The sequence below is a fragment of the Eumetopias jubatus genome, unplaced genomic scaffold (assembly GCF_037043125.1).
Source record: "Eumetopias jubatus isolate StellerSeaLion01/CBP00866 unplaced genomic scaffold, mEumJub1_p1.0 scaffold_17, whole genome shotgun sequence".
NCBI classification, from domain to species: Eukaryota; Metazoa; Chordata; class Mammalia; order Carnivora; family Otariidae; genus Eumetopias; species Eumetopias jubatus.
The window spans coordinates 64,325,959-64,339,944 of NW_028274823.1; the positions used below are offsets into that span (position 1 = coordinate 64,325,959).

General features: G+C 35.3%; 1 protein-coding gene across 4 annotated transcripts in view; it reads left to right on the plus strand.

The window, feature by feature from the left end:
- Window positions 1-13,986, plus strand: part of JMJD1C (jumonji domain containing 1C) — a 93,637-nt gene that overhangs the window by 40,627 nt on the left and 39,024 nt on the right. For 2 of the 4 annotated variants that reach the window (XM_028123977.2, XM_088020056.1), the window contains exons 3-8: window positions 4,786-4,989; window positions 5,571-5,676; window positions 8,273-8,397; window positions 9,392-9,535; window positions 9,636-9,828; window positions 9,950-11,637. In XM_028123977.2, the coding sequence (XP_027979778.1) occupies window positions 5,670-5,676; window positions 8,273-8,397; window positions 9,392-9,535; window positions 9,636-9,828; window positions 9,950-11,637 (2,157 nt within the window). In that variant the 5' untranslated portion in view covers window positions 4,786-4,989; window positions 5,571-5,669. Of the gene's footprint in view, window positions 1-4,785; window positions 4,990-5,570; window positions 5,677-8,272; window positions 8,398-9,391; window positions 9,540-9,635; window positions 9,829-9,949; window positions 11,638-13,986 lie in introns of all 4 variants that reach the window. The other 2 variants (XM_088020057.1, XM_088020058.1) reach the window with 2 other exon arrangements.

The following is a 13,986-nucleotide window of genomic DNA, read 5'->3' on the forward strand; positions in this document are numbered from 1 at the left end:
TTTTTTGCCAATCCTTGGTTTAAATAATGAAAATATATGGAAGCTCTCATTGGTAGATTTAATTAAACGGCAGATGGTTTAGACAACTGTTATGTGAAGATCTTTGTAGTAGCTCTCAGACTAAGTAGGTTTCCTGTTCCTGTAAATCCTTACTAACAAAGTGGATTCTTTTATAAGTTATACAAGAACTGCTATGATAGCAGTGGATGTCACTCTTGACCTGTACGGACTTAACATTCACATTTTTAACTGTTAGCTAGTAACCCCAGGGATCTAAGGACAAGCAATCATTTGTAGTTTTGCTGAAGTATGAATTTAAATTATGACTGTGGGAAAATGGCGTGGCAATGCATGTTTAATCACCTAACTTGACATTCAAGATACAGGTAGTTACTTTTATGAGTAACTCTTAATAAAATACAGTCAAATGTGATTTTTTTATGGGGAAATTTATGTAATACGGGATTTAAGAGGTCATCCCAAAGGTCAAGGATTTTATTGCAGGGAGAAAAATCAGTCCATTACTAAGCCACATATCAATATCAGTTTAAAAGCAGGTATTAGGTCATTGTGTATCAGAAATTGTCCAAATGGAGAGAAAGCTGGTTTTGAGATACTTCTTGTATTCTAAAATGAAAAGTGCTATCCCTGGGGGCACCTGGGTGGCTCAATCGTTAAGCATCTGCCTTCTGCTCAGGTCATGATCCCAGGGTCCTGGGATAGAGCCCCATGTCTGGCTCCCTGCTCAGCGAGGAGTCTACTTCTCCCTCTGCTCCTCCCCCCCCATGCTCTCTGTCTCATAAATAAATAAAATCTTTAAAAAAAAGTACTATCCTAAATATCAGTTAGGATTTTAAAGCAAATCTCTGACAGCTATTAAGCCAATCAGTTCAGTCGCCTAGATAGAAACTAACAGCTGGTTTATTATTCTCTAATTCAAGCCTCTGTGGGCTGTTCTGTCAGTAGTTACATCCAGAGTTTATGTGACATAAAGAAAATATTTGTTGAACCAGTAAGAAGTGCTTTGTCATGGTAAGACAAATTGTTCCCTTACTCTTAGAAAATTTGTTACAGATATTATGAACACTGTCATAATATTCCTATCATTAAACCTAGTCAGACATATCTGAATATCTTAGTGCCGTAATCTTATTTTTTTATACTATTGTAATTGTTATTTTTTTCCTTTGAACTGGAGTGAAGTAGAGAACCACTTAAAAAATAAGGTTAGTATAATAAATAGTCTTACTATCAGAATACAAATTCTAACCTGCTTAATTTTTATATTTTGAGAAATGCTTTTTTTAATAAGATTCCATCATATTCTTCTTTACACATGAAAAAAAATCCATGTTTTTTTTTATTATCTCAAATAGTAATTTAGGGCAGTGTTTATCTAGAAATACAGCGTTTGAGAATTTGTAGCTCATGACGAAGTCACATTGCCAAAGAGATTATATCCTCTTTGATGCTTTCTGATTGTAAGATTGCATGAGTTTAACATCCTAAGTGACCCCTGTCAGATGAGTGTTAGATGGTTGCTACCTATGGAATCTCACATAACTAATGTGGGGGGGTTACAGCAATATAACTTCCTCCTGATGTTCAGTTCTTCACTTTTGACCCATTCTGACTTACTAAGATAAAGTCTTTTATTTCTTTCACTGCCCTTTACTTACCTATAATGTGAAGAAATGTTTCAAATTTTGAATGGCAGTTATAGTAAACAGTCTAATTCATTCCGTTTCATTGTACCAATTCAGGGGAGAAAGAGTAGGTGAAAGGAGCCTGAGCTCTTTAGAATTATAGAACTAGGTTCAAATGCTAGGTCTTTCCATCACATTCTGACTATATAGCCATGGACCTCTCTATGTATAACATGTAAAAAGGGCATAGTAATTTAGGCCTCAGAAAAGTGTTAAAGAAATTGATTTGTATGAAAGCATCTAGCATGGTATCTGCTGTAGTAAACGTGTTAGCTGTTGTTATATACATTTAAGGTGCCCCACTAGCGTTCAATTAGAGTTAACTTCTATCTTTGTAAAAGGTGAACAACATACAAGTGAACAATAAAGGTAGTCCAAAACCTCACTTAAGGCATTGTTTAAAACTTTTGCATGTTTTCTGTATAAGCTTCTAGTAAAGCAGATCTTGCTTACCTGATTTTTTTCCCATTAATCATTTGCTGGAAGTTATAATTCGCAGAATAATACATTGGATAGAATTTATGGGGAAGAGGAGATTCACAGAGGGTGCTATTGCTTCACCATCTGGGTGATTTGTTTTGGGGAAATTGAAGAAATACATATTATTTCAGTTAATATAAAAATTATGTGTGTAGGTAACTTTTAGCTACTGAAAAGTGAAGTATTGTGTAGTTGATTTTTTTTTAAATCTCATACGAACTCAAGGCACAGCTGAAGTTCTTTATTAATCAATTGTATTCCAAAACATAGTAAATATTTGTATTAATATTAATTATAGATCCTTAGTTTCTCTTCTCTCTGAGTTTGCCTTATATAGCCTTGTATCTGATTTTTAGCACTTTCACAAAATTGTTCAAATCAGTAAATAGAAAAACAAACCCCACCTTATTTGTCTACCTGGTAGCAACTCTTAGAAGATTTGATCATTTATCCTTTAAAGCAGGAATGATGACTACAACAGAAATACAGAAGCATCTGGGTGGCTTAGTCAGTTAAGCATCCAACTCTTGATTTCTGTTCAGGTCATGATCTCACAGTTGTGGGATTCAGACCTGCATTGGGCTCCACGCTCAGTGTGGACCCTGCTTGAGATTCTCTCTGTCCATCTCCCTATGCACCTTCCCCCTTGTTTGAGAGCATGCTCTCTCTCTCTCTCTCAAATAAATAAATAAATGAAAAAAAATTTTAAGGAAATACCTAAACTTACAGAGCACTATTCATAAAGAAGTACTTCAGCAACAATATGACTATCATAACCAGACAGTATGTTTGGGTAATTTTTTCGGTTTTAATTGATTTAGTAATACCATAGATAATTCAGAATTTGATGTCTTAAGAAAACTGGTTTCAGTTATTTTTTAAAAGTCTTACTAGGAAAACATATTCATTAAGATGGAAAGAGGCAGATATTAGTAACTGCTTTATGATGAGGAAATTGATATGTGGAAGTTTGAACTTCTATAGGGTCATTTCAGTAAATACATTCAAGTTACCAGATTTTTTGTTTTTTGTTTTTTAAGATTTTATTTGAGAGAGAGCAGGAGGGGCAGAGAGAGAAAGAGGAACAGACTTCATGCTGAGCAGGGAGCCCGACTCACGGCTGGATCCCAGGACCCTGGGATCATGACCTGAGCTGAAGGCAGTTGGAGGAGCCTGCACCTCCTGATCTCAGGGTTGTGAGTTCAAGCCCCATGTTGGGTGTAGGGAGTGCTTACAAATAAAATTTTAAAAAAGAAAGAAAACGGGTCATTGTTGAGGAGGTATTTGTATGTTTAACGATCTTGGAAATATAGACCATTATCTTAACTTTTTAAATAAATAATATATAAATAAACGTTGAACAAATTTTTTATCCCAATAGGGTTTATTTTTTTTACATAAACTACACCAGCATGGGGCTTGAACTCATGACCCCAAGATCAAGCGTCACATGCTCTACCAACTGAGCAGCCAGGCACTCCTAATTCTAATACTTTTAAACTGTAATATTTCAATACAAGAGATTGGTTTTATAGAGCATACCGGTACCTGTCTCCAAAGTATTGTCAGTGCTGATTTAATAGCAGTTTATTAATGCCTTCCACCCCAGAGTATAAAAGCTTGAGAGCAATAGACCATAGTAAACTTAGTATATAAGTTAGCACTGACATCCACATGATTGTGTGGTTTTCTATACAAGTGCCCATCTTTTTGCCAGTTAAATGTCTAGGATAAGAGAAGAGTGGTTGTAATAAAGGTGGGTGTTTAGAGAAGACTCACAACTACAGAAAACCGGAATGCAAATGTTTGAAGGACTATAGGTTAGGAAAGTGATTGTTTGACTTCAGGTCTGTGTGTGGAAGTTAAAGAAAGATTTTAAAAGAACTTGATAGCTGTCAGAGCTATCTGGAAATGGTAATGGTTTTCCTTGGGAAATAGAATGTTTCCTGTGTTTTGTCTGTCGTAGACACACCTGGTTTGCATCATTTAGAGTCCAAACTTTCCATTGTATTTTCTATTCCTAAGATGAAGAGGTTAACTAAGTGTGCAGTGCATTCATTGTTAAAGGAGTGTGGAGAAAAGGGATTCTAGAAAGTTTCTTTACCAAAAAGAACGTCATGGACATTTTCCCCCAGATGGCAGATTTTACCTACTTTTGTATGTTACTTTCCCACTGCAGTATTTCCTTCTGCAAAATATACAACATTTCTGTATATTTTCCAAAGAATATAGTTGATAACTTTGAAGTCCTTTGTTTCTTCCTTTTGATGTTCACTAGGTATAAATGAAGCATCAGAGTATTTACGACACTATTATTGTAAAAATACATAGTAGTCCCTTACAGTAGTGATGAGATGAGAAGAAAAAGCTTTATTTAGATAAACTTTAGAGTAGAAGAGTGAAGTATGACCTACATGATTAGGGGTCCTTCTTTGTACTCTTCAGCCACTTTTTGACATTTCCAAATTGCCACATTATTTTAATTCACCAGATAGAATTCCCTTCACTTAGCTCCCTTCTGTTCACTGGTTTCCATGATCTGCCAGTCCACTTTTATAAGGGCCGCCAATTGACAGTGCTGCTTTGTTGTTCTTCCCAGCTCTACTCTAGGGCTCCTGCCGCTGATCTCAAATGCAGGAGCAGCAGAGGTGCTTTGAGAGAGAACAGAATGTCAAAGAGTCCAGCGGGGGACCAACAGATTGTGGGAAACCATGTGACTGTGTGATTCACATCTCCAAGGAGAGAGAACCGGTTGTTTCTGTGTCTAGATCCACCCTGTTATGAGGATAATACCATCAATAATGTAATTTTAATTGCCTGGATGCTTTGACACTGGCTTGAAAAAATAAAACTTAGCAGTGAAGTTACTGGTCAGATGAGTTTGAATAGAATTGAATTCTATGACATTTAAATCAAGATAGTGGATAATGACTTCTGTACTTTAAAACTCAAACATTTTAGGCATTAAGGGGAGAGAGAGAATTCATCTATGTGTATATGTATTGTCACTAAAATATTCAACTCAATTCTTTTGCTACCAACCTTAGATGACCTGATGCTATTTGGTTTGTATATTGCTTCTCATCGTGAAACCCTTAAAAATGTGACTTATCTAAGGCCAGACTTAAAGTTAGAAAACACATTAGTAAATTTCAGATTTTGTCTTTAGGACATTGTTGTCAAGGATCAACTCTTACCCTGGGTTAATTTCTTATGCTCTGTTATTATATAATTGCTAATGAACTATAACTTATGAATTTGTGTTTTTGCATACATTTAGATGAAGGAATTTTCTTCAATCCTTAGAAAATATAGGAGGGAAAGTTTGTAATATTAATGTTAGGACAGCATAACATGGACCTTTCTTTTAATCTGTAATTCTAGGACGACATAGACAGCCTAAACCCAGTTCTCAGGGACAACCCGCAACTTCAGGAAGAAGTGAAAGTCTGGGTAAAGGAACAAAAGGTTCAGGAGATTTTTATGCAAGGTAACTATTCTGAAATTATGCATTAAGGTTTTTTTTGGAACTGGGCAGTATTTGATGTTTGGTTTTGGTTGTTCAGTTACATGCAATGTTAATAGAAGACCCAGTTCAGTATTTTGAGTTCCCAGTCCAGGGAAAATAATAGCAAAATCATAATTTCAGTAGAAAGTTGGTAATTTCACCAGTTTATTAACTAATTTGAGCTAAATGACTGGCATGAAATTATAACCACACACAGGTGTTTTGTTAATAGGAAAATTTCCATATTACAGAATACAGTTAGGTGTGTCCTTCCTGGAGAAGGAAACATTGTTTGCAGTAGAGGATTGCCCAAGGGCACAATTGATTTCCTTTGAAGAATGCTGTTAGTATCTGATAAAAGTGACCTATTTCAGTTCAGCAGTGACCATAATACTAGTTTTAGTTTTGTTTCCCTTGTTTTAGTAAGTTATAAATTTGTCTATAACATGTGACTTTCAAACCAGTAAGGTTTTATATAATTTCTAGTGATTTCGTTTTCTGCCAGTAGAATCATATACTGTAAGCTTTTTGTGAAATTGAATTGAAACTGGGAACCAGTATGATGTGAAGTATTGATGTTTTGTTGAATGTTTTTTAAAAAGGAATTTTGTTGTAAAATACTATGTTCATCCCAGTCCTCAACTTTCGTGTCATTTAATTTCAGCATTAATAATCTCTAAGCTGTGGCTCTTTTGCTCTTTTGTTATGGGTATTTATAGCAGCAGATCATCTAATTAAATTCTTCTTAGGCTAAACATTCTTTAAAATTTAATATAGAGAATATGAAAAATACACAGAAATAGAATATTTCAGTGAACTTCCATGTGCCTATCTTCTAGCCCCAATAACTATGATCCTGCCCCATCCACACTACTGCTTACTTCCATCAAATTTCAGACATCACCAAATTCTATTTTTAAACAAAGTCACCATTACCATTATTATGACCTCAAAATTAATAGTTCTTTAATATGAAATACTGGATACTCAGATTCAAATTTCCATTTGTTTCATAAATGCCTTATATGATTTCTAACAGGATTGACTGATTTTTATCATTGTTATTCATTTATTTTAAATCAGGGGATCTAAAAAATGTCCACAATTTAATTGGTTGATATGTCCCATCTCTTTTTTTCCTCCTTCCCTTGCAATTTTTTGAAGATACCAGGCCAATATATATATACATATATATATGTTTTTTTCTAGCAAATTTTGTTTCCTTATCATATTCTTAGAGGTGAAAAATTGAGGTAGTATAGTCCCTGGCCATCCTAAACAGAATTATTATGTGAGGCTGACTCCAAATTGTGTTTTGTGGTAGGAATAAGACAGTTAAGAATTGAAAACTATGCTAGTGGAAATTGAAAATTGGTCATGTTTGGAGTTTTGCTGTATTACATTTTTAGAGTCTTATTCTTCCATAGTTAGAAAAGACTAGAGTTTGTATAATTAGTTATCATGGCTCTGAATATATTTAATTTATAGGTCAAATGGAATATTTCCTATACATTTGTTAATTGACTTATTTTAGGCTGATACTGGCAGAGATTTTTTTTTTTGAAACTGGCAAATAAATATTAAACCATTAATTGGTATGTTAAATGCCTTATAACTGTCAAAGAAAGCATCAGCCTAGGAATCAGAAAAATAAATTCATTCCTAGCTCTTTCACTTAAAATTTTATTTAACCTATCAACCTCACTTATTTTTATAAAAGGGAAAATAATATGAATTGAAGATTAAATAAGCACTAGCACCTGTTGAAAGCACTTTGTAAATTGTTCATATATAATACTATCATCAAGGTGTACCAGTTTCCGCCCCACTCCTCACAGTTCTTGTTAAACTTTTAAATATTTGATATCATTTTTAGTACCTGAATTGAAGAAATCTTTTTCTCCCATTATTCTCTTCTGTGGAGTGACTTTTGATAGGCATATTTAAATATATGCAGGTACATATCTTTTATTATTTAATCCTTCCCTTTAAAAAGTGAGTTTAATCCAAAAGTACAAGACGCTATTTTATTTAAAAAGCATTTTAGTGCCGTGTTTTATAATTCACTTAACAGTTTCTATATGTTGTAAGACTGTGGCAGCTTTTTCTAGCTCTCACAGAAGAATTACAATTTATGGTTATTATGGTAGAGTTTCGGCAACTTAGAAAACTCAGGTATTGAGTTCCCAATTACCTTTCCATTTCAGCCAAGTAGTAGTCCTCTATGTACCCCAAACCCTTTAAGTAGCTTTGTAACCTTATGACTTTCTAGACTACTCTAACTTTACATTTTATACTTAACTGATGATCCCAGAAACATTCTTTCTGACTTAAAGTACTTTATTTCTATTAGGTTAGGAAATATATGTGTAGTAGAGTGTGTTCAATGATAACTTCACAATGATCTGGCTCTAAAGTATGTGTATATCACTTCTAATACATTTTTTTGAAAACTGATACTTGAATAGGATATTACTCATATATCACAAAGCTCATGTTTCTCCTAAAAGGTAGTCCTTCAATGAAAATGTCTCCATTTAAGATACCCCTATGTCTTGTGTGTGTGTGTTTTTTTAAGGTCCTTATTCATTAAATGGATACAGAGTGAGAGTATATAGACAAGACTCTGCCACCCAGTGGTTTACTGGCATAATTACTCATCATGATCTCTTCACTCGCACCATGATCGTTATGAATGATCAGGTAAATAGTCCAACTAATATTTTTGGAGAGATATTAATAATTCAGATATTCCATGCCTTCCAAAAAATGGTTCAACAGGTTGACACTAAATAATTTTCATCTCTAGGTATTTTTTGTAGTCATACACTCCTAATAAGTTTAAATGTATCTGATGCTAATTAGAGGTCACTTTAGGTCATAGGGAGATTAATGATAACAAATTTCAACAATGATTAAATAAGTCCCTGAAATAGAAGCATCAAACTCTAGTTGATTAGCCTCTTTTTTAATCCTTAGGTCACCTAAAATTTTCTTTCTTAAAATCTCGTTTTTCTGTCTCCAGTAATAAAAATATTTCCCAAATGATTGCTTTTCACTAATGAAAACTAAAGCACACCACCATAGGTCTTATCAAATCAAGTTTCATAGTTGGTATGCTCCTTTAAACTTTATGGTGAGTATTAAGGACACAAATTTCATATGAAGTTTTAAAGAACAGTCTGAATGTCTTATTTAAGTCTTTCAAAGCTGCGGTTTATTTACCAAAAAAAAAAAAAAAAAAATTATACCTTCCAAATTGAGTGGATTGTGGAGGGTGTATGAAGGAATGCCCCGTTAGAAACAATCCAAATGCTTTGGGTTAGAATTTTAGCCAAAATACTGAATATATTGTTTAGTTGTATTTAGTTTCTTTCCTAAAACAGTGACAAACTTTCACTTCTCAATGAAACTTAGAATTGCCTTTCATTTTTGAAGGAGTTGCTTCTTTAACCTGTCTTTTTAAAATTCTTATTAGTAGTGTCCATTTACCTAGTTTTTGTCATTTTCTTCATCTTAAACTCTACTTTCTTAGTTTTATTTTACAGCTGGTTTTTGGAAATTACTTATTTTTAAAATACATTTTATGAGTTGGTATTATACTCCTAATTAATTCTTATCCTTACTTTTATACCTAATGTTATATTGACTAACTGTTTGGATTTAATTTTTGTTCTTGTTTTGTGTCATGGATTAGGTACTAGAACCACAGAATGTCGATCCTTCTATGGTTCAAATGACCTTTCTAGATGATGTTGTTCACTCTTTGTTAAAAGGTGAAAATATTGGCATTACATCACGGCGAAGGTCTCGTGCCAGTCAAAATAGCAACGCTGTTCACGTATGTATGTTGTTAGTGATATATTATTATAAAATATTTTTCCTCGGATTACTTAGGATCAGGTAGTAAATAATCATTGTTAAACTGGTTATTTTTTTAGGGTCATTATACACGTGCCCAAGCAAACAGTCCCAGACCAGCAATGAACTCCCAAGCTGCTGTACCAAAACAGAATACACACCAGCAACAGCAACAAAGAAATATTCGTCCAAGTAAGAGGAAGGGCTCAGATAGCAGTATACCAGATGAAGAGAAGATGAAGGAGGAAAAGTATGATTATATAGCACGAGGAGGTAGGACTCATTTTTCTTTTTAAGGGAATGAGAATAAATAAAACAAAAATACATATAAGATGTACTTATTTGATATTTTAATTATGAAAAGTAAAACTGTTCCTTTTTTAAAATTTTACAGAAAATCCTAAAGGGAAAAACAAACAGTTGATGAATAAAAGAAGGAAACCTGAGGAGGATGAAAAGAAACTAAATATGAAAAGACTACGAACCGACAATGTTTCAGACTTTTCTGAGAGCAGTGACTCAGAAAATTCAAATAAGAGAATGATAAATAATTCCTCAGAGCAGAAGCCAGAGAATGAGTGGAAAAATAAAAACACTTCAAAGGTTAATGGAGAAGAAGGAAAATCCCAGAATAACGAGAAGGTAGGAGAAGAGACACTAATAATAGAGAGCCAGCCTCCCTGGGATCAAATACAGGAAGATAAAAAACATGAAGAAGCAGAGCAGAAGTCTGTTGACTCTCAGCTTCAAGAAAAAATGATTATTCATTCATCAGAGCAGGCCACACTTTCTGATCATAATCCTAATAATGATTTACTTCTTAAGGAATGCAGTATGGAAAAAACACATACAGTGGAATTATTACCAAAGGAGAAGTTTGTATCCAGACCACCCACACCAAAATGTGTTATTGATATTACGAATGACACTAATTCAGAAAAGGTGGCTCAGGAAAACTCAAGTACCTTTGGCCTTCAGACACTTCAGAAAATGGATCCTAATGTTAGTGATTCAAAACATTCTGTTGCAAATGCAAAATACTTGGAAACAGCAAAACAAGATTCTGATCAGAGCTGGGTCAGTGATGTAGTTAAAGTAGATTTAACCCAATCAAATGTTAGAAGTGCTTCCTCAGGAAAAGATCACCTGAATATGGAAAAAGAGAAAAATCAGTATGTCTCTTACATGTCTTCTCTAAGTGCAGTTTCTGTCACGGAAGATAAGCTGCATAAGCGAAGCCCACCCCCAGAGACAGTAAAATCTAAACTTAATACTTCAGTAGATGCTCACAAGACAAAATCGAATCCCTCACCTGAAGTTATTAAACCCAAAATTACCCATTCTCCTGATTCTGTAAAGTCTAAGGCCACTTATGTGAACAACCAAGCTGCTGGTGAGAGAAGACTAGCAAATAAGATCGAGCATGAGTTATCAAGATGCAGTTTTCATTCAGTTCCTACTCGAGGCAGTACATTGGAAGCTACAAAGAGCCCGCTTATTATTGATAAAAATGAGCATTTCACAGTTTACAGAGATCCTGCGCTTGTTGGGTCAGAAACAGGAGCTAATCACATTTCACCTTTCTTAAACCAGCATCCCTTTCCTCTTCATTCTTCATCCCATAGAACCTGTTTAAATCCAGGTACCCATCACCCAGCCTTAACTCCCGCACCCCACTTACTTGCTGGATCATCCAGTCAGACTCCATTACCTACCATTAACACACACCCTCTGACTAGTGGTCCACACCATTCTGTTCATCACCCTCATTTACTTCCTGCCGTGTTACCTGGAGTGCCTACTGCCTCCCTACTTGGTGGCCACCCACGACTAGAGACTGCTCATGCCAGCAGCTTGAGCCACTTAGCGTTAGCACACCAGCAACAGCAACAGTTGTTACAGCACCAGTCACCTCATCTTCTCGGACAAGCCCATCCTTCTGCTTCATATAATCAGCTTGGACTTTATCCAATTATTTGGCAATATCCTAATGGAACACATGCATACTCAGGACTTGGTCTACCTTCTTCAAAGTGGGTTCACCCAGAAAATGCAGTTAATGCTGAATCTTCATTAAGGAGGGTAAGTTACACTGTGGTTTGCCACATATCAGTATATTCTTATTAATCACATTTTATTATAATAAAATTAGAATTTTTCAAACACTTATTTTTCCAATTACAGTGAAACTTTTGATACTTTGTAACTTTGGAACCATAGAAGCTGAAATCTCAGAAAAGCCTATTTGTTTTAAAAAGCCAATTTAAAGTAAAGCTTCTTAGATTGCTTATGACATATCTGTTATGAAGAATGTCTTCATAACTAATTATGGTACCTATCTGTAATTATTTTGCTCAGCTAAATTCCTAGAAGTGAAATTTGTAGATTAAAATTTATATAAAATTGTAAGGCTTCTGATATATATCATGATCTTATTGTTTTTTTAAAGTGGGTGGGAAGAGGGGGAGAGAAAATCTTAAGTAGGCTCCATGCGCAGCACAGAGCCCAATGCAGGGCTTGATCTCACAACCCCAAGATCATGACCTGAGCCGAAATAGAGTTGGACACTTTGAGCCACCCAGGCTCCCCATCATCAAATTATTTTTAAGATAGATTGTTATATTCACCAGTTAGATATATTGATGGTATGTTACAAGCTATGACTCTCTGAGGCCCTTGTTCTTGTAAGGGTACCTAGGTTGGAGACTTCTGGTATTTGGGAGTAAAGTTAGGGCTGAGATCCTGCCAACATCAAATATGAGGAATGTTGCAGAAGGTGGTGGTATAGAGAGCTCTTACTCCTTTATGAGCTAATGTGGTTTCTCTAGCCAAATTTATTTTCATACTAAGAAATGATTGTTGAGGAGCGCCTGGGTGGCTCAGTCAGGTAAGCATCTGCCTTTGGCTCAGGTCATGATCCCATGGTCCTGGGATGGGGCCCCACCTTGGGCTCCCTGCCCAGTGGGGAGTCTGTTTCTCCCTCTCCCTCTGCCTCTGTCCCCAACTCATGCTCACTCTTCCTCTCTCTTTCTCAAGTAAATAAATAAAATCTTAAAAAAAAAAAAAAGCTGTCTGGGTGGCTCAGTTGGTTAAGCGTCTGCCTTCTGCTCAGGTCATGATCCTAGGATCCTGGGATCGAGTCCCACATCAGGCTCTTTGCTCAGTGCAGAGCCTTCTTCTCCCTTTTCCCCTCTCCCTGCTCATAGTCGTTCTCTCTCTCTGATGAATAAATAAAATCTTTTAAAAAAAAAAGAGAAAAGAAATGATTGTTGAGGGCATTACCACCCCCATAATCAAAGATAGTGAGAATCAGTGTCATAAACTCTAGGACACAACTTAACTTGTTGGTGCAGCCCAGATTGCTCTTCAAGTATCCCCCCAGAATCTTTTTTTAAACACTATTTATTTATTTTTATTGTGGTAAAAAGCAATTAACATTAAATTTACCATCCTAATCATTTTTAAGTGTGCAGTTTAGTAGTGTTAAGTATATTCATTCACATTGTTGTGCAACAGATCTCTAGAACATTTTCATCTTGCAAAACTGAAACTTTATACCCATTAAACACTAATTCCCTTTCCTTTTTTCCCCCATTTCTTGGCCAACCACCTTTCTACTTTGTGATAGATAATTCATTTGAAGGAATCATACAGTATTTGTCCTTTTGTGGCTTCTTTCATGTAGCATAATATCTTTGATGTTCATTATATGCATGTATCACATTTTCTTTATACATTTGTCAATGGACTTTGGGTTGCTTTCACCCCTGGACTATTATGGATAGTGCTCCAATGAACTTGTGTATTTTTGACCTTCTCATTTGGGCAAGATGTACGGTAAATATGTTGGGGGTGACGATTTGGAAGGTAATGCTAGTGAGCTTCTCACTTCAGAGATAATACTGCTTATGTAGAGCCTTGGTAATAGATGCAAGGGTGGTGTTCCTCATGCCAAAAGTTTGTCAGAGGAATTGTTATATTCTGGGTAGCAGCGATGACAATAGATTATAGTAATGAGTCCTTCCCTGATTCCCAAGTTGTGATTGTTGCCCTTGGTGGTAAGGGGCATCAAGTGGTTAGTGGTGCAAGATAGACAGTTTTGAATGATATTTTGTATGGTTTAACCCCATAATAAGTATCAGCTCTTTTAGGCTCCACTACTATATGAGCTTTGGCCTTCTTTAACACAGTCACCAATAAACTGCACAATTTATTCTGCACTAGTGTCCCCATATTCAATGCTGGCAGGATTTCAATTCTAGAAGAATTGTGCTTACATTGATCCTGATCCATAAGCTTCCCATGTCCATTCTTGATGGTGCTGTTGAACTTGTGGTAGGTGGAATCTTACTGGAACATTATGTAGTTGATGTCAATGAAGAGTCACTAATTAGTACAATATCCTCCTTGCCATTATTGAAAGCAGGTCTG